Here is a 27,922-nt window from a genome sequence, read left to right on the forward strand (position 1 = left end):
CCTCCTTCACGCAAATATGAGAGGGTGGATGGGGTTCTTCTCATCATTCGCCTTCCCCACAATTGCCGCATGAGCAAGCTCCATTAACTTGATCAGCAGACTGTAGTCCTCCACACTCCTGGCCTTCTCCTCACATGGACACCTCACGCTTTTGGCCTGTTCTCACTCTCTTTCAAGGGAAAGAGAAGTGGTACTTGTCAATGAAAATTTGGTACTCGCAGGCCTGTAGACATTGTTGAGTATATACTAAATTTTTGTAATTGGGGAAGATGATCTTAGTACCTTACTACTCGTATTGTGAACGATTCTTTCCCCAAGAATATTTTTTAGTACACTATACAGGCGTGTAATATCCCTGGCAAGTGCAACCTTATGAAGAATAAAAAGCCCTGCCCTTGTCCCCTCACTTCAGAGTTCCAGAGATGACTGCCTATCATTTCAAGTGCAAGAAGACTGACTGGGACACCTCACGCCTGTCCTTCATTGACTTTCTGTTGAAAGAACTTCTAGCATATGCTTCGTTCCAGCTTTTCTAGTCTACGATACTGGTGCAGGAGGAACTTATGGCAGTCTTCATTGCTTATATATTCTACATGATCTTTCATTTTACGGGAGCAGAGGTTTTCTCGTGATCTTTCTCTGTGTGTCTCATCCTCACGGGAACCTACGACTGGTTTCGTATTGGCTGTTTTCCACGATGGATTGGTATGTGACTGTTTTCCACTCGACTGGCCTGGCACCCATATTGGAAATCGGGCAATCTGGAACATAATCTGAATGTTCTCTTTTCGAGTGAGCTACATTAGTCTCTCCAGTGAATTAATTCAACTGTTCCTTCCAAGCACTCCTGTCACATTGAAGAGAAGGAGAAAGAAGTCACCGAAGCATAGGAGGACAGACTGGGCTAAGTCTCACAAAACTTTGACTGATTCCTCTACATAGTTTAACAGAAAACCTCAAATCAATCATGGAAAGAGCAGATCTATATTAAAACCTATCCCTGATAAGAGTTTTTTGTTATAGGGTTCAGGAGCTCATGCTCCTTCTACCAGTGCTCAAGCACAAGCACTGCTATTCAGGACAATTGGCGGTCGCCCTTATCCCTCTCCTGCCACGGGACACTCCAAAGATGATTTAGTGACACCATTGCTTGAGATCATCCTACACACCAAGACTGCTACTCAAGACCTGAAGTTTTCCCAGACACCATCTTTCAATTCTTTCTTGCATTAGGGATTGGAACAAGTGACTCTCAGGTCCAATCTCAACACTCATACAAACACAGAGATACCTCATCATGCTTGCTATCCTGCCAAGGACAAGCACTCGTGTGATACTGCTAACTGCTGTGGGGTGCCACACTCACCCATTTGGTCTCCGTAGACTAAAGCAATTAGTACCCCTGTAGTCTCAGAAGAGAATGAGAGCCAGATACAGTTCAGTCACCGAAGACGACCAGTCAACGCTCGTTTGTCCCTTCTTTCTCTACAGGAGATCACCCTGTTTCATTCATGAACAGAGCAGTGAATATCCAAAGGCAAAGAGAATTCTTTGCAAAGCTTCTAGAGAATCATTGATCAAATGGAACCCAACTGGCGTCCATTATCTCTAGAGGTAGAGATCTTCAAAACTGGGTTAATGATCACCTAGGTCTTTGTACTTAATCGTGAGTGCCAGAGGTGGACCTTCTCCTCTGTTCACTGACTTGGACATCAGGCATATTGTTTTGTGGCCAAGGAAGCTGCTTCCAGGACCAGCCTAAATAGCTTCTCGCTTCAACCACTTGTTGGGTATAGTTGTATTCTTTTGCCTTGATCTGAATAACGATAATCCTGAAATGCAGAAGTACTTGCACTTAGTGTGCTCAGGCAGAAAGCTGGGACCTTCTTGGCATAGCAGCCATCTTACCAGTGGGCCTTTGGGTTCCAAATGAATACTGAAGCAGAAGAATGCACTTGAAGTCTTCCAAAACAGATCTCCATGCCCTTAGACGTAGACTGTGGCCCGGGAACTGACCTTCCTCCCCTTCTTTAACTCGGTTCAAGATCATCATCAGTTTCCATACGGTCTGTTATCAGGAAGAAAACTTCGTGCACTTAGTGAGCTTGAAGGACACGTGCACCTAGATGCCCGTCATTCGATCCAATAGGATATATCTCTTCATCCTCAGGGATTTATTGAACAATTCAAAGCCCAGCACATCAGATGGTTTACTGCTACTGAGTATTCACACTCACCTCTTCTGGTGCCTATTCCCACATGTTTTGCCTCTGAGATTTCCTGCTCCTCCAGGACTGAGAGAGAAAACTTTCTTGTGTTAACATCTGAGAATAGTGTTCAATCGTTAAGCCCACGCACTTTGTCAAGCAGAAGCCAGAGAACCAGAACACAGTATGCTGTAATACATTGAAAATTTGAATCTACAAAATATAAGGAGATAGTAGAGCCACTTCTGCTTAACCAAGGACTTCCTGCTCAATGGTGGCAATGTTTTTTGAGACTCTCTCGTCACTTGAAAACTTTTTCTACACGGGCTCCCTTGCCAGCAATTGGTCCAGGGTTGCTGGAAGCTTCACTGGTAAGCAACCAGCGATTTTCTTATCTTCTGATTTCAGTGGAATAGGAAATACGGTATGAATAAACTTGGCAGCTGATTGACGAGATCCTTTCCAGGGTAGTAGTAGTTGAATCGCACCTCCAAGAATCCTGTGGTTCACAGAAGTATTCAAGGAGGGTTGGGGACACCTGAGGTATCAGAAAACATTTGGACATGGTTCACAGGAGTAAACACCTGCTTTTCAACACACGAAGTCTAAACAACTCTATTAGTATTGCCAACTAACTAACTAGAAAAGGTGTACTATTTTACAGACCCTTTGCAGGTTGGCAAGCTGGTATGCACCTTGGCAAACAACAACATGACAAAGCCACATACAAGATGTATTCTAATCAGTGTTCTAGCAAAAAAGCTCAATCCCCACAGACACGGAGTAGGACCAGACTGGTCCCCATAATCGTGCTTTGGGAATACCATTGAAGGGCCTCTTTGCCTCCGTTAATGCAGAATTCCCAATGTACAGTATTGCTCTCCAATTCTTGAACATTTTCCAGTAAGTGGCCCTCGAGTTCCGGGAATGTCAGCAGTGTCTGGGACACCTTCCAACACACCGGTTATTTCTGTATCCCTTGGCCTTTCCAACAGTCTTATTGATTACTGACCGGCGTCAATGACCTTAGATGTCAGGATGCCTGAAAACTTTAAATCAATCAATCAATTGATTACTGAAAAGTCTGTTGACAGTATCAGTTTCAGGATGGCCTAGCAGCTTCCAAGTGCCACTCACCAGATGGGATCCGGATTTGGTGATGCTTTCCTCTAAGCAAGTACCAGTAGAACTTCTCAAGTACCACACATTGGATGGTACCAGTAGAACTACCCATCTGCTAGTGGTATAGTAGAAGGGATACTGTTGTCTTCCTTTGTTGAGGGATTTCTTCTCAGTTTCTATTGTAAAGGGCTGTCATTCAGCCTTTAGCCAAACCTTGGACTGAACTACTTGGACCCTTCACCTTTAGAAGATCAGCTTGGGCTTGGAAGTAGTTCCGAACAGTCATTCCTCACTATGAACTTGAGCCCCTTTTTGGCATGTTCCTCAAGTCATGTCTCTCAAGCAGATCTTAACAAGTCCTTGACCTGGTATTACATTGATTCTGACACCAGGACTACTCAACAGAGTAAGGCCTTCCTTTCCTTTGATCTGGAGTTTATCTCTCAGCTCCAGAATGTAGCCCGGCACAAGTTGGAATTCAAGTCCTCCATCTCTAGGATGACTCATTTGTATATTTTGAAAGGACACATCAATTATACCTTAAAAACTCTGGTCTCTTTGCAAAGCACCAGACTTTCCACACCAAAAGGGTAAGAAGAAAATATCCGAGAATATTCAAGCATATGAAGTCAGATCTACTTGAACCTTCAGGAAGAACCTATCAGTGACACCACTCCTGAAGGTAAGTGTCTGGAATGACAAACAACCTTCACTGCTCACTACCCAAAGGAGTTTAACCAGAGGCCCCTGCATAATCTTATCCTTGGTTCTGCTCCCTCATAGGACAAGAAGCACCTCATCTAAGATGGTGATTGTGATACGCATCTAGAAGGAGAGCTAAGTGTATAGCCATTCTCCTCGTCCTTTGTCCTTATTTTGTTGTGAAACAGTTCCTTCGTTATTTGGTGGACAATAGATGCAGTCTTGCCTCATGACCGAGTAACTTTACTTTCGACAAATTTTATATTCAAGTATAGAATGTATGCAAATCCATTTCTCATAACGGCCATATATTCAGGATGTAGGTTCTTCTACGACTACTACTAGTCTCCTAGTGGCAACCTAGACTTACACATGCTTACTTAGAGGTTGACAAGAGTCATGAGTTTCATCTACGCGACCAAAGTACATGGACATTTCCTGGGTTAGTTAATCAGCCAGATTTAAGTTAAGGGACTTCATCCCTCTTGAGGATTTGTCTCCTATTAAAGATTAATGGTTTGTACTGTGTAGAAACGAATAAAAATTTTTAAAAGTAATAAGACCTGATGCTCTTACAAGAAAACTATTCTTTCTGTGCAAGCAACAAAAATCTTGAAAAAAATGATTAGTCTTGTAATTTCTTCCATAAAGCTTTTATTTTAATAGTTGTGCTTATTTTTGTTTTTCATTGACAATATAAAAACTTGTAGAGGCAATGTAGTGAAAATACTAACAGGATATTTTCCAGTATGAAAATTCTTACCTAAAATAAATAAATATAATTAAAATACAGTACTATAAATAAAAGCTGAACTGATTATACTAATGACTGTTCCTGTAGAAGTATTTTTGTAGTAGTCATTATATGATGATCCCTTTCAAGGCTTAAATCATGCAGCATGTGGAGACATCCAGGGTGAAACCTATTCTCTGCAACTTGACAGTTCACTGTAAAAGAAGAAAAATAATCTAGTTCAAACATAATTAAGGATAACAGTTTGAACATTAGTAATCTTTGAAAATGTTTATGCACAGAAACTGCATGTAATATTAATAACCTATAGATAAGGTTATAAAATGCAGACCAATACCCTAACGCTGTGTTAGTCCTCCAAAATTCTTTCATGTATTTTTTACTTTTTTGCCAAATATATTGTTATAATAGTTTTAAAAGGGTGGACAACTGCAAACCCTTTTTAGTATTACAAAATTAATCAATTTTCTTTTTTAGTGCCATACAAAAGATTAGTGAAGTCTTATCAAACATATCACAATGAAAACACTGTTCCTATTATTACTTAAGAAGTAAAAATTAGAGCTAGATTAATTGAATGATTATGCAGACTGAGAGGAAAGAAAACATACAGTAATTTGAAAGACACAAAAATAGCAGCGTAGTAGATTGTAAAGAGCATGCAATAGTGCACCATGCAAGACACTGTACTGTATATAGCAGAGTACTAATTTACAAAGTACTTCGCTATGCAGTGCACTTTGAAAATGCCCTTGACCTAGAATGAATGCCATGACATTTTTCCAAGGTATGGAATTTTGCTCTCAGTCCAGGTACTTGAAATTTAACTAAAACCCCTTGAGTACTAAAGGTTTGACCCCTGGAATGGGTAGGACTGTGCTCTGGAACCCAAAATATGCCTTCTAGTTCTGCATATGTTATTGTCATATATAAATTAGTCAAGAAACTATTGAACAGTCTCATTTCCTTTTCAATCAACATTTCTTACGCTTACTAAAGTTAATAGGTAACAAAATTTGTCCTAACCTATTGTATATACAAAAGTTAATGTGAATTGGAGTAGATACCAATTTCTGTTTTGCGTAAATCATTGTTACTCAAGACTAAATTTTCTCAGCCAGTAAAGTGGTACTTTGGTAAATTCATTCTTGCATCAAGCTTTCTTTCATTTCACTTGTCACATTATCCAGTACAGTTTAGTACTTCAATCACTGAAAACTTCTAAGATAGGAATTTTATCCTAAACTTTCATCTTAATTACTTAGTAAAAACAAGAACCAGTTCATATTAGATAATTGTTTGCCTTTCAAGTTTGCTCTGGAAAGTTAGTAAGGATTAAACAAAACCCTAAACAGTAGGTGATATAAACAAGAGTACATTCAATTCCAGCACTTCAATTTTCATGGATATCATTCCAGTTAAGGCATTTCTTAAATGATAGTCCTGCCTTGAAGAAGGATTTACTCATTACTGAACAATAACACAACCTTTACCTAACGCAGAGAGATCTTGGCAGCCTAATGAATCAAAGAGAATTGAGCATAATCATCCATCTATTAACTAAAATACATTTGCCATAAATATTTGTGTACCTTGCAATATAGTCCATTTACCTTTTATTTCTAGTGGTAAAACAGAAAGTAAGCTATAAATATTTTCCATGGCATACAGAAACCTATATTAGCTATAAAAAGATGATAAAAATAGATGTACTATGATATTTGAGATTATACAAACAATGCTGCAAAAACAGAATTATAATAAAATTTTTGGGGGCTCAAGCCATGTCGTCCTGATGGAAAGCTACCAATAGGAATCTTCCATCAGGACGACATGACCATCTCACCCAAATATAGATTTTTCGCTTCGCTTCAAAATCCGTTTATTAAAATTAAGTTTATAATCATGTACCTTAGAGAGAGAATGGGATAGTTAGTGTAATGATAGTTTGTGGTAAATTTGTTTTTTTTTTGCACTAAGACTTGGGAAATGCTTGTTTAATTTGAATTTCATTGTTGTAGTGTGATAGTTATCAAGGAGAATTCAACACTGGCTCTAGAGCATGGTAGTCGATATTTCTTTAGTATTATTGTCGTATCGTATTCCCTGTTCCTTCCTTTCACAGGAAAGTACTTTGGAAACCACACAACACCTCCCGGCTAAAAAGTTTTTCCTTTGTGAAAACTCTATTGCAGTTCCTCTCTTTACCTTTGCTTCTGAATGAACGAATTCGATTTTCCATTCTCTGATTTGAGAGTACAGTAGTTGAATGCTGATGTTGACTGGACCGAAATCTGAGTTAAGGCAGTTCCTTATTCTTTCTTGACCTTTTCCTTGCCTCTGCTATGTCCTTGGTTCTAGCAGGCTGAAAATGGGTCATTCAGAGCCTTTTTGAGGCTTGAGATTGGGTATTGCCCCTGGGCCTGTGGTGGCTGTCCCTTCTCCATTCTTCTGTAGCTGCTTCTACCTCTGCTGGTGGAAAAGGGCAGGGCCCTTAAGAGTGGAGTTACATAGGTTTTACTCTTCTCGGCGGCTGAGCTGCTTGTGAAACTTGAAGATCATAGTGCCTTGATGCTTAAGCATGAAATTGGCCCATTGGTTAGCCCCGTGGTGCACAGGACCTCAACACCCCTTGCCCCTATCAAGACAATGTCATTCAGTGCTTGCCTCTTATCAGGGCCAAACAGGTCCTTAGTGTCGGCTAAGTAGCCGACTGTTCCTGACCAGTGACCAATCCACGAGGCTGCGTGCTTAGTTGCCATGTCAAGGTAGAAATACAGCAGAATCCAGAGTGACAGAAATAGCCCCGTAACGCTCTTACAGGACATAGTAACATCTTGTCAGGATCATCGGATACTTCCTGAAGACATGAAATCTGGAAGGTCTCAAGCTTTTTTTTTTTTTAATTCTAGCAATAAACTCATTGAAGAAGCTTACTCACTCACCCCGTTTGCAGAGGCGTATGCAAAAGGGAAGAGAGTCTTGAGAGTCAAGTTGCAATCTGATGCTCGACTCAATAGTTTATAAGGAGCTCCTTTCAGAGAACATAGCACCTTCACTACATTCCAAGGAAGTGGTATCGCTTCTGATTGAGGGAAAATAATTTCAAAACTGTATGAACATAGAAAATTCCGGCAAGGAGATAATGTCAACTCTTTTCAGTCTAAACACTAGGCTTAAGGCTGAGCAGAGTTTATCATCCCGGAGATACAACAAAAACTCGGCAATCAGGGATACAGACAGCCCTCCTTATTCGCGGGGTTAGGTAACGGACACCCATGGAAAGCGAGAATCCATGAATACTTGCTGCCCTAGGGTGGGTTAACACTTAACCTATCAACTCACTGATCATTGCCTACGTGTAGCTGACTAATACACTAGGTAACCCACTGCACTGCCTAATATTGTTTTTTCCTTGTTTTTATCACAGTACAAATATTGTGTTAATGCTTTAACACATTTCAGTAAGCATACCATACATTTACACTATTGTACTATGTACAGTATACATAACTTAAGTTATTGCCACACTTATACTTAAGTAATATACTGTAACAACAAAATACTGTTGTTCCTATCTAATATAATACTCGCTGAAACTGTAATGTATATTAGTGTAATATTGGAAAGACTTAGTCTTTCCCAATACAGTATTTCATCGCCAATTACGTGTTTAGCCTGTTATTTTTTACCCATATTAACTACAGTAGTACCTTGACATACAGTACAAGTATAATTCTTTCCTGGACCAAGCTCCTAAGTTAATTTGCTTGTACTATATCAATCCAATTTTTACCTTACTGCATAAAGTAACTGAAAAATTTAATCCATTCCTGTCCTCTTAAGACACATTTTTAATTGCTTTACTGTACAGTGTAAACGTAGTTTCCATACACTCACAAAATTATTTACTATATATGATAACTGTGATATGCAATAAAGTGTGGTTTTAATATAGAGTTCTTTGAGACAGACAATAGCGGCTAATGGCAGTGCGTGGAGTGGAGAGAGGGAGGAAGGGACGGAGAGAGAATTGGACAGTACCGTATTTACTGTTCCTTTCAAATATCGTAACATTTAAACTTAAAATTAACTTGACTGAACTTAGCCTAATTTTTTTTGTTAGCCTTTTATTCTTATCTATTTTTTCCATTTTTATATTTTTTTTACTGTTTGAGGATTGTACATGTCATCGATGTACTCGGCTCGTAATGGCATGCCAACTCACTCGCATGGACAACACATTCATGTTTCTCGATAATTTCATGCTTCACCTCTGTCGTCATCATGCGTTTTTGCTTCTCACTGCTAACATTACCACTCTTTCTCTCTCTTAGGGCCCATTACTTATTATGAAGAATGTTCACAAATTTACAATTAAAATCATGTAAATAATGTAAAGACAACATAGGAGATGTGTACTGAAGTCTATAATCAGTAAATTTAGAAGTGGAAAATTCTTTAATGCTATAGTAAGCAGGTTAAAGTTGAGAGAAGGTATCAGATTGAAGTGAAGTTGGCCTTGGTGTTGAAAAACTTGGGAAACCACCAGTCTAAGGAAATTATATAAAAGACAAGTGAAGGTTACACATTTGTAGTACAGTAGTTTAGAACTCTACAATAGTATTCTTACCTGGAAGACAAGGCCCTTGGCAGAGCCTCACTGTAACTGGTTTTGGTTTATGACAGTTTTCATGACGTAAATAAAAAGCTGCAGCAAATGCAGACCCTGACTCTAATAGTGGGACTGCACAATCTACTTGACGATGCTGTACGCCAGTGTCACACCACTCTGAGCAATGGCCCCATGGTTTAACAATCCACCTGAAACACAGCTATGATAATAATCCTAACCATGATATTGTAATTTTAACAAGTGTTGATTATATCATCCAAAATCATAAACAGTATAAAATATAAATATACTATAAAACTTTTATAGCTCAGATAAATATAAATGTATATAAAATAATCCTCACTAACATGAAGCAGTACATATCTTACTCTGGTGCATGACAAGGGAAAGTGTTGCATAATTCAGTGTAAGGGGGAATACTATTTGGCAATCCATCACATAAGCTGGTTGGAACTTCTTCTCCAGGTTCACTGCCTGAGATACACACCTGCAAAGGAATGAAAAGGCTAATGTACTGTGAAAATCTATAGAATACTTTATTGATTTTGAATTTTCAAAACAATCGTATGTCATTACTATGCCCCATTTTAAGACTACAAGTTATTGCTACTTGCTCTCATAGGTAGTTCAACCCTTTTCATTTCATCATTGACGGCATCCCTTCTTTACCTCCCTTCCCACAGCTTTTCTTCCCTCTTGCTGTGAAATTTTACTTCATTTAGTATTCTACAACTGTTACATTTTCCACAGTTGCAATTGGGTGCTGGATGGCCTTACATGCCCCAGCACTGCCCTATATATAACCAAAATTTCATAAATTCAATCAAAACATTTATGCTGCTTTTTAAGTGGGTTGGATATCTTGGTAGTCAAGTTTCCATGTGGATGCTGATTTGCATTCTATATTTTTAATTGCTATTAAAGATATCCTAGTTTCTCAGTAGCCAATTTAGGATTATGAAAAATTTTGAAAGTGGTTATGAGTGTCTTAAGTTTAATAATTCCTTGAAATTGTAGATTTATCAGAAATTGTCTAGTGTGGAAATGTTTATCACAAATTAACGGTAAATATATACTGTACTCTAATTTGTCCCCAAATAAAGTTCTTTAACCAGGAACAGAATTATGATGTTGTGTCAATGTTTATCTGTCATCTGGCCAGGCTGTGGCAAAACTATCTGGCAGCCTTTTATATGTTTAAACAACAGAAAAGTAAAAAAGACTGCACTGGAGGTTTTCACCAATTTTCTCCAGGTTTTCAAGTTATTAGGACCTGGAAGGGCATAAGGGTAGAATTCAAAAGGAAATTTGTACGTTCATGTGTAAAATGGTAAAATGGTGGTGAAATGCATTTCACCTTAATTCTTCTTTTACAACAACATCAAAACTCAGCCAGCATAAACATAGAATTTTTTTTAAATGCGCCTTCTCGGCATCTTGATTCATTTAAGATGAATTTTGCCACCTGTCCCTACAAGAGAAGCTCTTACAACTACTGTACTTTATTAATAGTGATCCCCTAAAGACATGCTGAAAAATTAGTTATAATTTTCAGCTGTTTCTAGGGCATTGTTTTAGTTCCCACCTTCTTGCTTTCTTTGGCATATCTTTCATTCATGTAGCCATAAAGCCTGGCACTAAAAAATCACGAAACCCCATTTTTATCCGTTTTAAATTCTGATTGACTTTTCGTTCACCTTTCACAAAATTTAAATTCCAATGAAATCTATCCAAAACTTCAAGAAATTCTAGAGAGAGACTCACAGGGTAGAGAGTGACAAATATAGTCCTGGCCTTGATAAGAGTAGGGTACATATAATAATGAAAGATGGATTTCTTGTAAATGGGTATAACATTCAGTTAATCCTCTGATAGAGTTCTAATACTACAAAAATAAACTGTAGAAACTGTTTTTTGTTTTCCCACCTGACTTGTAATTCTGGTTCCAATTCCACAAGATCTACTGCAAGGAGTAGTTCGCTTGACCCTGATATATGATGGGGCTGTAATGGCCATTATAGGATCCTGAAGTTGGGATGATCTCAGGAACACTATCCTGAAGATGTGATATTCATTATATTCATTATGATTTTAGTTGTGCATACTATTTTGTGTTAGGTTTTAATGAGAAAGATATATATATTTATATATATGTATATATATACATATATATGTATATACTATATATATATATACATATATATATATATATATATATGTATACATACATATATATATATATATATATGTATATATATATATATTGCATATAAATGATATATATTTATATATACAGTATATATATAAATATATATATATATATATATAATATATATGTATATATATATGTGTGTGTATATATTTATGTACATATATATATATATATATATGTGTGTGTGTGTGTGTGTGTTTATATATATATATATATATATACAGTATATATATATATATGTGTGTGTGTGTATATATGTATATATATATATATATATTATGTAGCCTATATACATATATATGTGTGTATATATGTGTATATATATATATATATATATGTGTATATAAGAATATATGTATATATATATATATATATATATTTATATATATATATATAAATATATGTTTATACATATATATATGTATATATACAGTATATATATATATATATATGTGTGTGTGTGTGTGTGTATATAAGAATATATGTATATATATATATATATATACAGTATATATACAGTATATATATACATATATATATATGTATATATATATATGTATATATATATATATATATATATGTATATGTATATAAAAATATATGTATATATATGAATATATGTATGCATATAAAAATATATGTATATATATATATATATATATATAAATATATGTATATACATATATATATATATATATACATATATATATATATATATATATATACTGTATTTATAAACTTCCATGACATACCCTTAAAACTACATAAGAAAGGAAGGCTATTTATATATAAATTGCAGAATCAAAGAATTTCATCAAGTTTGAGAAACAATATTTAATATTTTCTTGTACTCTTCAGATTTACACTAACTACTTACTTTCCATCATCAGTTTTGTTCAACATGGCGGCAGCTTTGTTTTCCTTCCATTTAGTTGTCTCGGTCATGGATCCATTGTTTTTCACTTCCCGTACCTCGCTGATTACAGGACTTTTAAGTAACTGAAGTGGATAAGACTTTGGATGTTTAAATTGGTCAGAGCTATTTATAACAGTGCCATTATCCCAATTTTCCTTTACAAGACTTTTGTTTAGAGAAGCAAGATTCGCTAAGTTTAGGCTTGGGAAGCTTGGGTTAAGCTTTCTTCTACGACTACTCTCTACCATAATCTGACTCCTGTTGTCCCGATGAACCTGTGTTATATTCGTAGTCTTCTTATTCACCAAATTAGTTTCAAGATTTGCTCCGAGAAGCTCTATAATCCTGTTAGCAATCAATTTTTGCTGTGTCTGGTTTTGTGGGGGTTTAGTCTGATTTGCTACAGTATTACCTAAATCTAAGTTATGCAAAAGTCTTTGTAAATCATTTAACTTCAGGTTATCATCCTGTGTTTCATCACTGGCCTTCACATGGTCAGAATTATCTGAAGAATTATCCGTATATCCATTTTCTGTAAATGGAGTCTGTATGATTTTTTCCTCATCAAACACTTGGGTTGGAATATTCATTAGCTCTCTTGTTATCAGTGAAGTTTTATTTTTGTCACTAAACCTATCTCCTGAATTCATGTTCTTTTCATTCTTCAATGCAGGATTTAGAGCATCAGTTTCTGCCAGCTGTATTTGGTACCTACTAGATTGTTGTCTCTCCTTGTCTTGAGCCAAAGGAGAGGATATATTGGTCAAATTTGACTGACTTTGAAGCTTGTTATTTCCCATGGACACTGGGGTCTGAATATCTTTAGAAGCAAACGTGCTCTTTAAATCTTTCAAGTAATTCAAAGTCTTGTCAGAACTTGAAGACTGAAAGTATTCATGATCATACCAATCATTAGATCTTTCATTAATGATCTGATGTAAATGATTTGAGTCCTCTAATTGACCCACAGCAGTGTCATGTAGATTGTTTTTCTGGTCTTCGTTGTTGGTGAAAATCCACAAGTCTGATGATTCAGAATTGTTTGGCTGAATCACATTTTCCTGTGGAATACTTGAAGGGATCCCAGCTGTACTGTCTGGTTCCTTTTCTGTTACATTTGATGAAAAACTTTGTAAATCTGCTGTAGGTGTTGAAAATAAGTATCCTGAATTCAGGGCTTGTGCTTCGTAGATAGCTTGTACCATCAGTTTATTATAGCCATTATTTGTTCCTGGACAGCCAAAGAATGGATGAAGGAACAATGGTAAGAAGAGGCAACGCAATCCCAGAGGAATTCTCATCATCTGAAAGAGATTAATTTTACTTTTGTAATAATTATTCTTATTGAAGTTATCGGATAAAATAATAGTGATAATAATACTGATACTAATATCATTATTATCAAGGGCAATGTGAGATTTAGGACTTGCTAGTATTTGTAATTATTTTCATAACTCTAAATCAATTACAGTATTATCTCTACAAGTTGGATATGAACACTTGTTAATGGGAGATTCTTATGCTTCAATATAGTGTACATTCACGCCATGAACAAAGAAAATAACTACTCCTAAAATAAATATCCATTGGCAACAAAATATTTTTAAAAAAGAGACTTTAAGAATTCTTTTCAAAATTCACTCATTATTCCTCCTTAATCCACATCCTAGATAAAATAGTCTACATTCAAATAAGTAGACAGAAGTGTAGACTAACACACAAACCGCATGAATTCTAGATACTTATTGCCAGGAAGTTCATGGTTTTGTATTGTTTTATAAAACCAAAATATGAAATTGTTTCACTGCAAACCCTCACTCATATTAAGATTTGAATGACAATTTATGCAGACGACTGAACTGCTGAACACCAAGAAAACTGATAGTAACCTACAGTATCCAACAAGAGAAAAAGCACGAAGCCTGTAAAAATGGGAACTAGTAAATATGCAAGATTCAGATGATTTAGGAATTGAAGACAGCTATCTTATATGTGAGACTTATATGCAAGTAAGACCAGGAGATTGTATCTCTTGGGGTGCCATAAGTAAAATTAAAGATAGAGAGTTAGGTAGAAGAGATCGATGATCCTTGGGTCTTCCATAAAGGTAAAGTACCACAGGCACCGGTCCTACAGATTCTGAATGTGCCCCTTTACAAATTACAACCCTAAGGTAAAATTTTGAAGTAGACTAGAACCTCCAGAGGTTTACATCCTATACTGTATAGCAGTTGTGTGAATTATGGTTAAAAGCTCTCTGATCTTGACAACCAGAGTTCTGCTTGTGCCACTTACAAATGTTTCTTGATGTTACAAGCTTTAAGAATAACTTGCCCATGACTTTTTTTTTTTTTTTTTTTTTTTTTAAATCTTTGAACGTGTAGAGAGAAACAGTCTTGAATGGTACGCTTTCTGGGATTTCTTGAAGGGGGAAAACAAGTAAACGGATGGCCAGAGATGCTGTGTAATGGTCGTGACTGCCTGGAATGAATATCTTCACTAAACACAGATATGGCTAGATATTTATATTCACTATGAAGTAAGCTGTAAACGAAAAACCTATGAACTCCAGCCCTTCCCAGAGAGCATGTAGATCTCGGTTATCTGCTTTGAAGAGGAAAAATACCAGTTCACGCTAAACTTCAAAGGTGTAAAAGTTTTAAAGGTCACTAGTGAATGGCAAAGGAAAGGAACAGTGACAATGTCCTAGCAGGATAATGCCCTAGAGACTGGCCATACATTTGATCAACACCCAAGCAAGCCCCTTTCCACCCAAGCTAGGGCCAGACAATGGCTGCTCAAGAATCAGATGGTAGACCTACAGGCTTCCCATAGCCACCCCATCCTTAGCTCACAAGAAGATATACAGTAAAAGAGCAATTCCCTTTGGAAAGTCTTCTACAAGTAATTTTATTTTTCAAAAAACGGATACAAATTCAAAAATTTAGTCAAGAACACAAATCAAGTTGACAAAACTCAACGATCTGTTAGACGGCTGACTTTATAAATCTTGGTTGCCGAGACAGACAGCATATATGATGCCTAAGGAACATATGAAAATTCAGTACAAAGGGAATAGTGGAATCAACCTAATTAATACCCCTCTCACGGCGCAAACTACAGAACTGGTTCCACTCAGCCTGATGGAGTTTGAGTAATGGGTCTTTGTTGCCTGGAAATAGCTTCAACTGCCTCTGCATGAAGCCATCCTGAAGTTAGGAATAATCTGAGGCCTCCGCTTGATAAATATCTGAATAGCAAAGTGGAGTAAGTATAATTTTTTGGTACATTTGATGACTGGAAATATGGCTGTAAAGGGGTAATGAGTTTGTGGACAAGGAAATATGTTGAAAAATACTCTACTTTTTAGATGTATAATTTTCTTTGCAAAAGATATCCCCCATTATAATTTTTGTGTGGTGCTATGGAATCAATATTTCAATAACATTAACCAAATTCCATGTACTGAAAGCATCAAAGTAACTTCTAACAGATAATCTGATTCCAAAATACTAAAATAAAACTCTAAACTCTTCACTAACAATAGTAATTTTTAAGAGCTTTTTCTATTCAACGAATAGACAAATTTTATGAGGATAATTTCAGTAGCACTGTTAAATTACTGAAAATGAACTGTATATAAAATATTAATAATGTTCATGTTCCATTACTTACAAAGTTCAAGAGAAAACTTGAGAGGATGTTACTGAAAGGGCCAAGATTGGCACCAGGTGTTGCACTTGGTATATTCATTCCAGGGTAAGGACTGTAGTTAGAACTGGGACTTGATTGAGTGTAGGGCCATGCAAAACTTGCTGGTGGCTGTGTTACGATGCCAGGGTACCCAGGGGCATTTCCTGTTTGCCACGGGGTATTACTGGGGGCTAATGGAGGTGAGGTGAAATGGGATGGCCAAGAAATTATGTTGAATAGACCTGGAATCAAATTTGGGGGGAAAAGTGTAGGGATTATATTGCCGGGGGGAGATGGCAAAATCGTAGGTGGAAATGGCCATGGTAAATTATTTGGTGGGAATGGCACAGTGCCAGGAGGTGATGGTATATTTGTAGGTGGCCATGGAATATTGGTTGGTGGAGATGGCACAGTACCAGGAGGTGATGGAATATTTGTAGGTGGCCATGGGAAATTGGTTGGTGGTGATGGCACAGCACCAGGAGGTGATGGAATATTTGTAGGTGGCCATGGAATATTAGTTGGTGGTGATGGCACAGTACCAGGAGGTGATGGAATATTTGTAGGTGGCCATGGGAAATTGGTTGGTGGTAATGGCACAGTACCAGGAGGTGATGGAATATTTGTAGGTGGCCATGGAATATTAGTTGGTGGTGATGGCACAGTACCAGGAGGTGATGGAATATTTGTAGGTGGCCATGGGAAATTGGTTGGTGGTAATGGCACAGTACCAGGAGGTGATGGAATATTTGTAGGTGGCCATGGGAAATTGGTTGGTGGTGATGGCACAGTACCAGGAGGTGATGGAATATTTGTAGGTGGCCATGGAATATTAGTTGGTGGTGATGGCACAGTACCAGGAGGTGGCCATGGTATATTAGTTGGTGGTGAGGGTACATTTGTAGGGGGCCATGGAATATTAGTTGGTGGTGATGGCACAGTACCAGGAGGTGGCCATGGAATATTAGTTGGTGGTGATGGTACATTTGTTGGGGGCCATGGTATATTAGTAGGTGGTGAGGGCACAGTACCAGGTGGAGATGGTACATTTGTAGGTGGCCATGGAATATTAGTTGGTGGTGATGGAACGTTTGTTGGTGGCCATGGAATATTAGTTGGTGGTGATGGAACATTTGGAGGAGGCAATGGAATGTTTGTGGGGGGAGAAGGCAGCCCCGTAGGTGGTCCGGGAAAAGTTGTTGGTGGTTTTTCAGGTACTGGTGGTGAGGGGGGAGGTATCCTACCAGAACAACTTCCCCCACTGCAAACAAGATTCTCTCCACATGAAGTTCCTGGGAGAGCTGGGTGTGCACCTTTGGTGACAACGCCGTTTGAACACGTCAGATAATGGCATACATTCTGAAAGAAAAAAGGACAAATGTCTTACAGTGCCTATTAAGAAATTTTCCAAGAATCACAAACCTACTATAGATGTACTTTCCATAGCATCCAAAAGAGCTTAAAGCTGACAGACTAATGATTAATTGATAAACAGGATAAAACCTTGACCTACTATAAGTCATAACTCATTGTTATCCTGTATGTTGGTACTAGTGTACCCAAGCTGTCAAAAATAACGTCTAAATATTTAGATAGATATGCTCATACAAGCACACACACAAATTTAACCATTCCCACCCCTTCCTCTTTCCTAACTACAACCCGCTGGTTTGGCATTTTGTGGGAGTGTGGTTCCCTAGGGGACCTTTCTGTGTCCCCCCTCTCACTAGGGTATGACTACTCCATTTCCCCCTGAGTGTAACTGGATATAAACACATATATATACACACACACACACACACACACACATATATATATATTTATATTTATATTTATAGTAGATAGGTTGGCCAGGGCACCAGCCACCTGTTGAGATACTACCCGTAGAGAGTTATTGGGTCCTTTGACTGGCTAGACAGTACTACATTGAACCCCTCTCTCTGGTTATGGCTTATTTTTCCTTTGCCTACACTTACACAGAATAGTCTGGCCCATTCTTTACACATTCTCCTATATCCTCATACACCTGGCAACACTGAGATTAAAAGATAATTCTTCTTCACTCAAGAGATTAACTACTGTAATATAATTGTCCAGTGGCTACTTTTCTTTTGGTAAGGTTAGAAGAGACTCTTAAGCTATGTTAAGCAGCTTTTCTAGAAGGACACTCAAATCAAACCATTGTTCTCTAGTCTTAGGTAATGCCATAGCCTCTGTACTATGGTCTTCCACTGTCTTGGGTTACAGTTCTCTTGCTTGAGGGTATACTCGGCCACCACACACTAGTTTTTTTAAATGGTGTTGGGCAGGCTGAATATAAGGGACATGGATGCCTGGTGGTTTATCAAGAGGTTGGCTTTTCCCTATTGGTTTCTTCTTCTTTTAAAAACCATCCTTACTGTCCTCCTTTCTGCTGAAGTGGCTATTCTGGAGTGTATTTAGCCTTGCATGGTGTTTCGGCTCTGCCATGTTGACGAGTTTTTCCACCTTTTTATCTATAGTCTATGGGTTTTATCATTCACTTTTTTCCTGTACATATTGTTTTATGTTATCATTATTGTTAATGTAGTTTTTAAGTTTGATGCCTCTTTTTTTTATTGCCATTGATTTATTATCATATCTCGAGATATTGTGCGAAATCCTGGACCAATACGTCCTAGACTTTGTCAGTGTCGTCTACTGTATTGCAATATTCGTGTTCTGCATGAAAATATTCAAGACCCCACAGTTGTATCCAGACAGTATGATATTCTTTTGTGCTCAGAAACTTTGGTGTCTAATATGTGGCACTCATCTAAGCTACATATAACTGGTTTTAAGAAGCCAATAATTCTGAAACAGGATTCCATTCCTAGAGCCAGGAGAGTGGCGGCATATAATATGACTCAGTACCCTGCTTCTCATAAGTCCTACTATGAATGTGGATACCATGAGATTCAGGTAATAAAAGTTTGTGGCAGGCATAACAAATTCTTTATATGTTCGATCTTCCGGAATCCAGACATGAAAAATTCTATCTTCGACTGTCTTCTTACCATTATGGCTAAGATACAAGAAGATTATAGAAAGGCTTCTTTTGTTTTTGTTGGTGATTTCAATGCTCGCCATAGGGAGTGGTTAAATTCTGTTTCTCCTACTGGTCGCCATGGCTTAAGAGCTATGGACTTTGCCTCTGCATCAGGCTGTGAGCAATTCATAAGTGAAGCTACTCACAGGTCTGGTAAGTGCTTGGACCTCATATGCACCTACTCCCCTGGTGTTATAACAAGTAAGGTTTGTTCTCCAGGTGGGACATCTGATCATGCCTTGATTTCATTATTAGTGAAGCCTGGGCTACCTGTCCCTGATTTATGACACTCATGTAAGATTTATATAAAATCTCAAGCAGACTGGAATGACATTTTGAGTAATCTTTTGGGCTTGAATTGGTCACAATTTTATAGTAGTGTTGATCCCGTTGTTCCTTTGAATGATAAGCTAGTCAACATAATTGATAAGCCTATGCCCCCGTGTGCGCTAAGGTACCGAGTGAAAGACAAAACATGGTTCACTGATGATTGCTGACGTGCTTATTTGGAGAAGCAGGAGGCCTATCATCTTTGGAAGTGTAACAGATCAAATTTGACTTGGAATAACTATACTCAGCTTAGAGCTTTTGCTCAGAGAGTTTATGCTTCAACTGAAAAGGAATACAATTTAATCATAAAAGAAACCCTTTCTGGTACATGTCAGGAGCATAAGTGGTTGGCTACCCTTAGTTCTGCACTCTTTGGTGTAGATGCCACAGTTATTCCTTTATTTAAACCATATGGCTCTGTCACTCACTGTCCAAAGGAAATGGCAACCCTTTTGACTGATGTGTTATACAGTAAGCAGAGTAATGAAAAACTTGATCTTCCTCATTCCTGTTTTCCTGAAGCTAAACTAACTAAATTAGCTTTTTGATCACTTGAAATTAAAGCTCTCTTGATGGACCTTGATGATTATGGAGGTATAGACCCAAATGGTATTTTTCCGTTGTTTTTTATAAAGACTGCAGATTGTTTAGTTCCAAAGCTCTTATTTTGCGTAAATTAGCAAGAAGAGGAGCTTTTAGCATTTGTTGGAGAATCGGTTATGGTACTCCATTATGTAAAAGTGTTCTGATAGTTCAAGTCCAACTGATTATTGCCCAATTTCTATAACTCCTATATCTAAATTTTTTTAATGTCTTTTAGCAAGATGTCTAAATAGGTTTGCAGAAGACAATCATCTGTTCCCTAGTTTGCAACTTGACTTTCTTAAGGGCATTGGAGCATGTGATGCCCTTCTTACAATCTCCAATACTCTACAGAAATCCCTTGATTGTGTTCGGACGTTCGTATGATTGGCTTTGATTTTAGTGCTGCCTTTGACCGTGTTAATCATGAGGTCCTTGTTTTCAAACTCAAACAGCTGGGTATGGAGGGCCTTTTCCTAGCATCATCATTGAATTTCTAAGTAATTGATGGTCATCATAGTGTGTATAGGAATGTGATATCTCGTGTTCCTTAGAGTGGTATTCTTAGCCCATTACTTTTTATACTATATACACGTGACATGTAGTTTTGCCTAGAAAGCATATGCAGATGACGCTACTCTTTGCATCAATTCCATCTCCTGATTGATTGATTGATTGAAAGTTTTCTGGCATCCTGACATCTAAGGTCATTGACGCTGAATCCTTTAATAGAGATCTTGCTAAAATTGGTGCATGGTGCAAATTATGGGGTATGAAGTTGAATCCTAACAAAACTCAAAGCATGATTGTAAGTAGATCAAGGACAGTGGCTCCTCAATATCCGGATCTCAGTATTGATAATGTTTCTTTAACTCTGTATGACTTCAAATTTTAGGTGTGATTCTCAATAAAAAAATTACTTTTGAGAAACACTTTAGGTTTGTGTCTTCTTCAGTTGCACAAAAATGGCTTATTGATAAAGTCTTTTAAGATTTTTGGTGATCAATCTATTCTGAAGAAATGTTTTAATTCTTTCATTCTACTTTGTTTCGAGTATTTTTCTCCTCCCTGGTCTTCTGTCGATTCTCATCTTAATTTGCTGGAGAGGAACTTACGGTCTATTAAATTTATAATTCCTGATCTAGTTAATCTCTTGCACCGTCGTTCAATTAGTTCGTTATGCATGTTGCATTAGATTCTTCATAATTCTAACCATCCTTAACATTCAGATTTTCCCGGACAGTACCACCATGTTTGTAATACTAGGTGTGCAGTTAATTCTAAGGGTCAGGCCTTCTCCGTCATGAGGCTCAATACTACACATTATTCTAGAAGTTTTATTCCAGTTATGACCAAGTTGTGGAATGATCTTCTTAATCTGGTAGTTGAATAGGTAGAACTTCAAAAGTTCAAACTTGCGGAAAATGCTTCATGTTGAACAGGCAGACATAAGTCTCTTTTTATAGTTTATATATGGCAGATCTGTTTTAATGATGTTACTTTTCTTAAAATATTTTGTTTTAATTGTTTATCAATTTTCACATAGGTTATTTATATCCTTATTTCCTTTCCTCACTGGATTATTTATGTATATATATGTATATATATATATATATATATATATATATATATATATATATATATATATATATATATATATATATATATATATATATATATATATAGCCAAACACTGGCTCTTTATTATATAGGCAAGATTTAATTTAAATATTTAGTTATTTAAAGATTGTTAAGAATTAGACTTTCTATGAAGTAATTTACACTTACTGTTCTTGATGGAATAGCTTTATAATCTTGACCAAATGCTAGTTGACACTGTGCATCAGCTGGGTACCGTTGACCTGGAAGTCCTCCGAGGTTGTGATCAAGTTCAGGAAACCTGGCTGGCTCAGTATGCATTCCATCAGCCATTCGAGTCGTGAAAATGGTGCTGCTTTCTTGGTCATTAGTTTCCAAACACTGGTGTTCTCTGCAATGCAAGTGCTTTAGCTTTACTCTTTGTAATTTCCACAGATGAATTCCTATTATTTCAAGATTTCTTAGATATAGATATAGATTACATTTTTAAAAGAATGAAAATTCGGAATTTGCATAGAATACTAACACTAAAATTTGTTTGAATGCTCTCTTTGAACAGTCAGACCAAGTCAGACTTTCTTCGGTAATAGCTTCTCCCATGATATAGCCAACTGAAGGACAGCTGGAAGCTCCCTCTCTCCCATCATGAGGAATGCCTAGAGAATGGGCAATTTCATGTGCAGCTATGTGGACTGACTTGAAAGAATGAGCCTCTACCAATGAGCAAGATTTTACAGGAAAACAGGCGCCACCCAAGAATGTTGTGCCAATGGTTTCTGCTGTTGTGCTGAAAACTTCTTTCCTGCAAAAACAATAATAATATATAATCATCTAAGGTTTAAAGAAAGAAAAAAAACTATTGGCAATTTCTTTGACATATTCTGTACACACTTACCTGTCTGTGTTAAGTGTGTTTGTATCCTAAAATTAGTGCACTGTATTATTGAGTCTGTCAGTATTTTACAGATGAATATTTTCTGGGCACTAATATGATTTTATGGACCCAAATACAATGAAAATTCATCAGTTAGGGAAACCCCTTGATAGGGCCCTGTTGAGGGACCTTTGATGATCAACTAAAATATGCTCTGCATGTTACCTAACATTATTATTATTATTATTATTATTATTATTATTATTATTATTATTATTATTATTATTATTATTATTTTTATTATTATTATAGTATAGGTACGTTGCAAAATCCTAGCAGGTATCTGGTTGCATTTATAAGTAGGTCCATGCACATGAAAGAAGAATTTTAAAAATCCAAACTGACCACAATAGGTTCCCAAAACTGATGATAGCAAGGTGTTATCCTATCTGATTTCAAGGCAGAATGGGATGAAAGTAAAGATTGAGAATTTCATTATTAATTATTTATAGTACAAATAAAAAAAGCCTAATTACAATAATAAGAATAAGCTTAGAAGCTTTGCACCTATCTATAATGCGATAGAGTGCCCGCCAATTTATTTTGCGGAGTGAGCAATCAAGAACCAGGAACCACGGCAAACTGGAGAGCTAGAGATCCCTTACTGTAGTAGGATTCATCCCCGAATTACCTCACAATCAAGTCAATCATTAATCTAATTGCTTTCCCAATGCTTCATTGCTTGCTCTTGGCACTAATAGAACTCAAGGGCATTATAGAAGTATATCCTTGATACACCGACTGTACCAAACCATAATAATTCTATGTTTATATAATGTATTTGCATAAAACTCAAATACTTATATTGTTAAATACCGGGGTTCTGTAATGTAATTAAAAAAGAAATAAGAACTTTCATTGCTATGTTTTCCAGCCAATTCAATATCCATTCACATCAGGGTAACTAGCCGGAAAAATCATACCTTGTTAGTAGCATGGCATGATGCCAATACCCAGGAGAACCCCTAGCAGAATTAGCTCTGGATGCCCAGTTGCAAAAATTAAGGAGCGTTCCACCTGCATTTGCATCTTTTCGAATTGGCTGTTCTGCTAGTTCCGACCATACTCCAATATGGACCAACAAGATCTCTAAGCTTAAGTCACTGTCCATTGCCTCTTGGAGTAAAGACTCAATCTGAAAGAAAATATAAGTCAGGAAATCAGGCAAGATAAGTAGCTATTTCGTTTGACAGCTTTTGCAATTTTTCTACTGATTTCAATTCAATAGGGCAACTGTAGCTTCGCTGAAAATATGGTCTTAGTCAAATGACATATGATTTGCTTTCACATAAAAACAAGTAGGCTACATGAATTCTGTTATAACAGAGAGAGAGAGAGAGAGAGAGAGAGAGAGAGAGAGAGAGAGAGAGAGAGAGAGAGAGAGAGAGAGAGAAGGGGGATAGTAAGATGTCAATATAACATCTCGATAACTGAAACATCTTGGAGATCATCAAATTTTAAAAGACTGTTCGTAGCAGCAAAGAAGTCAAATTACACCAGGAAATTAGTCTAAGGTCAATGGCTTATTTCCTTCAGTGCTTTAAAAATCATAAAATAATCCTTTAGGGAGTTACTTACCGCAGAAGTACCCGTGATAATATAATTGTATGCTCCCAAAAGAGGGTTTTCAGGACTCATTTCAGAGAGATGATTCACCAAAGACATATCGGCAAATACTGCCAGACGCAGTATTCTTTTCTTCATGTTCTCAGCAGATTGAGCCATGATATCATCCACCTCCTGTCGTTGAATCTGGTCATTTCTTTCCTTCCTTGGATAGATTTGTAAGGGGAAGTCTGGAAAGCCGTTCTTCGAATGATCATGAATTGTGTCATTGGAAATTTTGCTTTCTCGTTCGGCCTGAAAAGAAAACGGGAGACTGATATTATGTACTATTGGCAATTTTAATTACCCAATTAATGACATGTGCTTAGCAAAGGTTTATACTTTAAATTACAGTTCAATATTGCATCTCCTCTCAGATTTCCTTAAATCTGTGAAGCAGGAATGGTTCACCATATTACTCTGTTTATAAATTATGATACAACGCAAAAGAAATCAGGAACCTATGATCTCTCTTCAATAACCTAATATATAGGCTATATATATGTGTATATATATATATATATATATATATATATATATGTGTGTGTGTGTGTGTGTGTGTGTGTGTGTGTGTACACAGTTCACCAACCAAATCCACAGACTTTTCCCCACAGTTGGTACATGATAGCTTTCCTATTAGAGAGAGAGAGAGAGAGAGAGAGAGAGAGAGAGAGAGAGAGAGTTTCTTATCATCGTATTGCAATTTACAGTGTAAAATATTTTTTATCATGCATTGGGTACAATACTATCAATGTTACCTTATTACACATCTTATGTATTTAGAGCCTCTTTTAATTAAGTACTGTTGTTGATAATATCATTATACGTTAAGACTTATCATTATTATTATCATCATTATTACTATTATTTTTATTACTATTATTATTATTATCATTATTATTATTAGCTAAGCTGCAACCCTAGGTGGAAAAGCAGGATGCTATAAGCCCAAGGGCTCCAACAGTGAAAATAGTCCAGTGAGGAAAGGAAATAAATAAATTACAAGAGAATTAATGAATGATTTGAATAAAATATTCTAAGAACAGTACCAAAATTGAAATAGAGGAATATTGGGAGTTAAATGACAGGATAGGATTAGAAATGAAACTTTAATCTATAAAAGAGATTACTCGAGTGCCATATGTGGATGAGATCATAATGAGGGTTAGAGGAAGATGGCTTGGGCATGCTCTTCGCACTCCCCAAGAGAGATTAGTTCACCAAACTTTCAACTAGACTCAACAAGGCACTAGAGAAGTTGGAAAACCCAGGCCTACATTGCTAAGGGTTATGAAGCGTGAAGGAGGAGATGGTGAATGGAGAAATATTTAATTAAAAGCTCAAGATAGAGACGACTGGCGAAATCTAACCAAGGCCTTTTGTGCCAATAGGCGTAGGAGATGATAATGATGGCAGTAGTTTAGGGGATTTTTTATTTTAAAAACATTGTGAAATCATCTAGATTTTTTACAGGAAAAAAATGAGTTGAACCTATCGGAATTTTATGATTTTATATATGTAAAGATCACTCTATTCCTAAAAAATCAATTTTTAATTAGCAAATGAGACACATCAGATTATATATATACGTGTATATATATATATATATATATATATATATATATATATATATATATATATATATATGGTGTGTGTGTGTGTTTATATATATATATATATATATATATGTATGTATATGTATATATATATATATATATATATATATATATATATATATATATATATATTATATTATATATATATATATATATCAGAGCAAACATTAGTTTTCCATTTTAGAAGTTTCTCATATTTATGAATTACCTCGAGATCTACAGTATTTAACTGTTTCCTATTTAAATATTGGTAAGTGAAAATGTATCAAGTATAATAAATACAAATATAGAAAAAAATAACACCATCTTAGGTTGCCTTTCCAATATAATAACAATTTTCAAGTTTTTACAGTTTACATATGAAAGATTCATTTTAATGTTATTATTGTTATTAAACTTCTCTTGTAGTTTTTCCATATTTTCTTTCCCCATTGGGCTATTTTCCTTGTCTGAGCCCTTGGCCTTATAGCATCCTGCTTTTCCAACTAGGATTGTAGCTTAGCAAGTAATAATAATAATAATAATAATAATAATAATAATAATAATAAACTACCGAAAGCTTTAAAAAAAAATAGCGAAAAACATATTATGACAATAAAATTAGTATCTTTAAATATCATATATTGTCCTTGGGCTTGTAGTATCCTGCTTTTCAAGCTAGGGTTGTGTAATAATAATAATAATAATAATGATACCGTTACTGATTTATTGACTGACATTGCTTTATGGAGACTACTTGGTATTACAAAGCGATTTTTTAAAATTACTAATAGAAACAGTATATGAGAATTGTATACGAGGAACCGGAGGCTCCGAATTAAAAAAAAAAGAAAAAAAAACATTCAGTGACGTGGAAATTTTTTAAAATGCGGATTAGGTAATCTGGAGATCATGAACGAAAAAGTAATAGAAAACCTCGGGACTTATTTCTTACAGTAAACAATGTAAACTATATACCCATATATGCCCTAGTATACATTCACATAGGTAAGATAAATAATGCATAGAAAAATGTAAGACTAAGAATTACCTTTACATTCACTTGGGATGATGTAATGCATAGAAAAATGTAAAACTAAGAATTACCTTTGCATTCACATAGGTGGGATATAATGCATAGAAAAATGTAAAACGAGGAATTACCTTTACATTCACATAGGTAAGGTAAATAATGCATAGAAAAAAATGTAAAACTAAGAATTACCTTTGCATTCACATAGGTGGGATATAATGCATAGAAAAATGTAAAACGAGGAATTACCTTTACATTCACATAAGTAAGGTAAATAATGCATAGAAAAAAATGTAAAACTAAGAATTACCTTTGCATTCACATAGGTGGGATATAATGCATAGAAAAATGTAAAACTAGGAATTACCTCTACATTCACATAGGTAAGATAGATAATGCATAGACAAAAAGTAAAACTAAGAATTACCTTTGCATTCACATAGGTAGGATATAATGCATAGCAAAATGTAAAACTAGGAATTATCTTTACATTCACATAGGATAAATAATGCATAGAAAATTTTAAAACTAGGAACTTACCTTTGTTATCGGAGGGCCGTTCATGATAAACAGCCATGCAAATATGAAAACGTTCATCCATCTGGAATCGGCCATGTCTAGAACATCGGAGAAGTGCGAACTTGACGCTTCAGTACATTACACGCGATTGACTTAAAACATTTCGGCCGCTTCCTTTTTATGAAGTCTGACAAATAGAGGCGGCTATTTTGAGAAGCGAAACAAGAGTTGCCAGATCAGCCTCGGTTTGATATGATTTTCGAAATTAAAATGATCGGACTTCATCTTCAATGTTCAATTACAAATGACGGTAAATGGAATCCCATAATGACAATATAGATTATGAACTGGTTTGTCCTCGACTTATTCGAGTTTATATTGATAAATGTGGATAAATTCGATGGTTAAACACTCTC

At 36.2% G+C, this 27,922-nt stretch overlaps 1 protein-coding gene across 1 annotated transcript; it reads right to left on the minus strand.

Moving 5' to 3' along the window:
* Positions 1-4,668: 4,668 nt before the first annotated feature.
* On the minus strand, positions 4,669-27,602 carry LOC137635315 (uncharacterized). Its single transcript, XM_068367784.1, has 11 exons — positions 27,528-27,602; positions 24,333-24,614; positions 23,678-23,889; positions 22,347-22,622; positions 22,010-22,211; positions 16,225-17,601; positions 12,511-13,853; positions 11,348-11,477; positions 9,790-9,908; positions 9,419-9,609; positions 4,669-4,979 (listed from the first exon to the last, which is right to left on the minus strand). The coding sequence occupies exons 1-11, from the start codon at positions 27,600-27,602 to the stop codon at positions 4,849-4,851; spliced, it is 4,338 nt and encodes a 1,445-aa protein (XP_068223885.1). The 3' UTR covers positions 4,669-4,848.
* Between the last annotated feature and the right edge of the window lie 320 nt (positions 27,603-27,922).

This window comes from Palaemon carinicauda, chromosome 3 (assembly GCF_036898095.1).
Source record: "Palaemon carinicauda isolate YSFRI2023 chromosome 3, ASM3689809v2, whole genome shotgun sequence".
Classification (NCBI taxonomy): domain Eukaryota; kingdom Metazoa; phylum Arthropoda; class Malacostraca; order Decapoda; family Palaemonidae; genus Palaemon; species Palaemon carinicauda.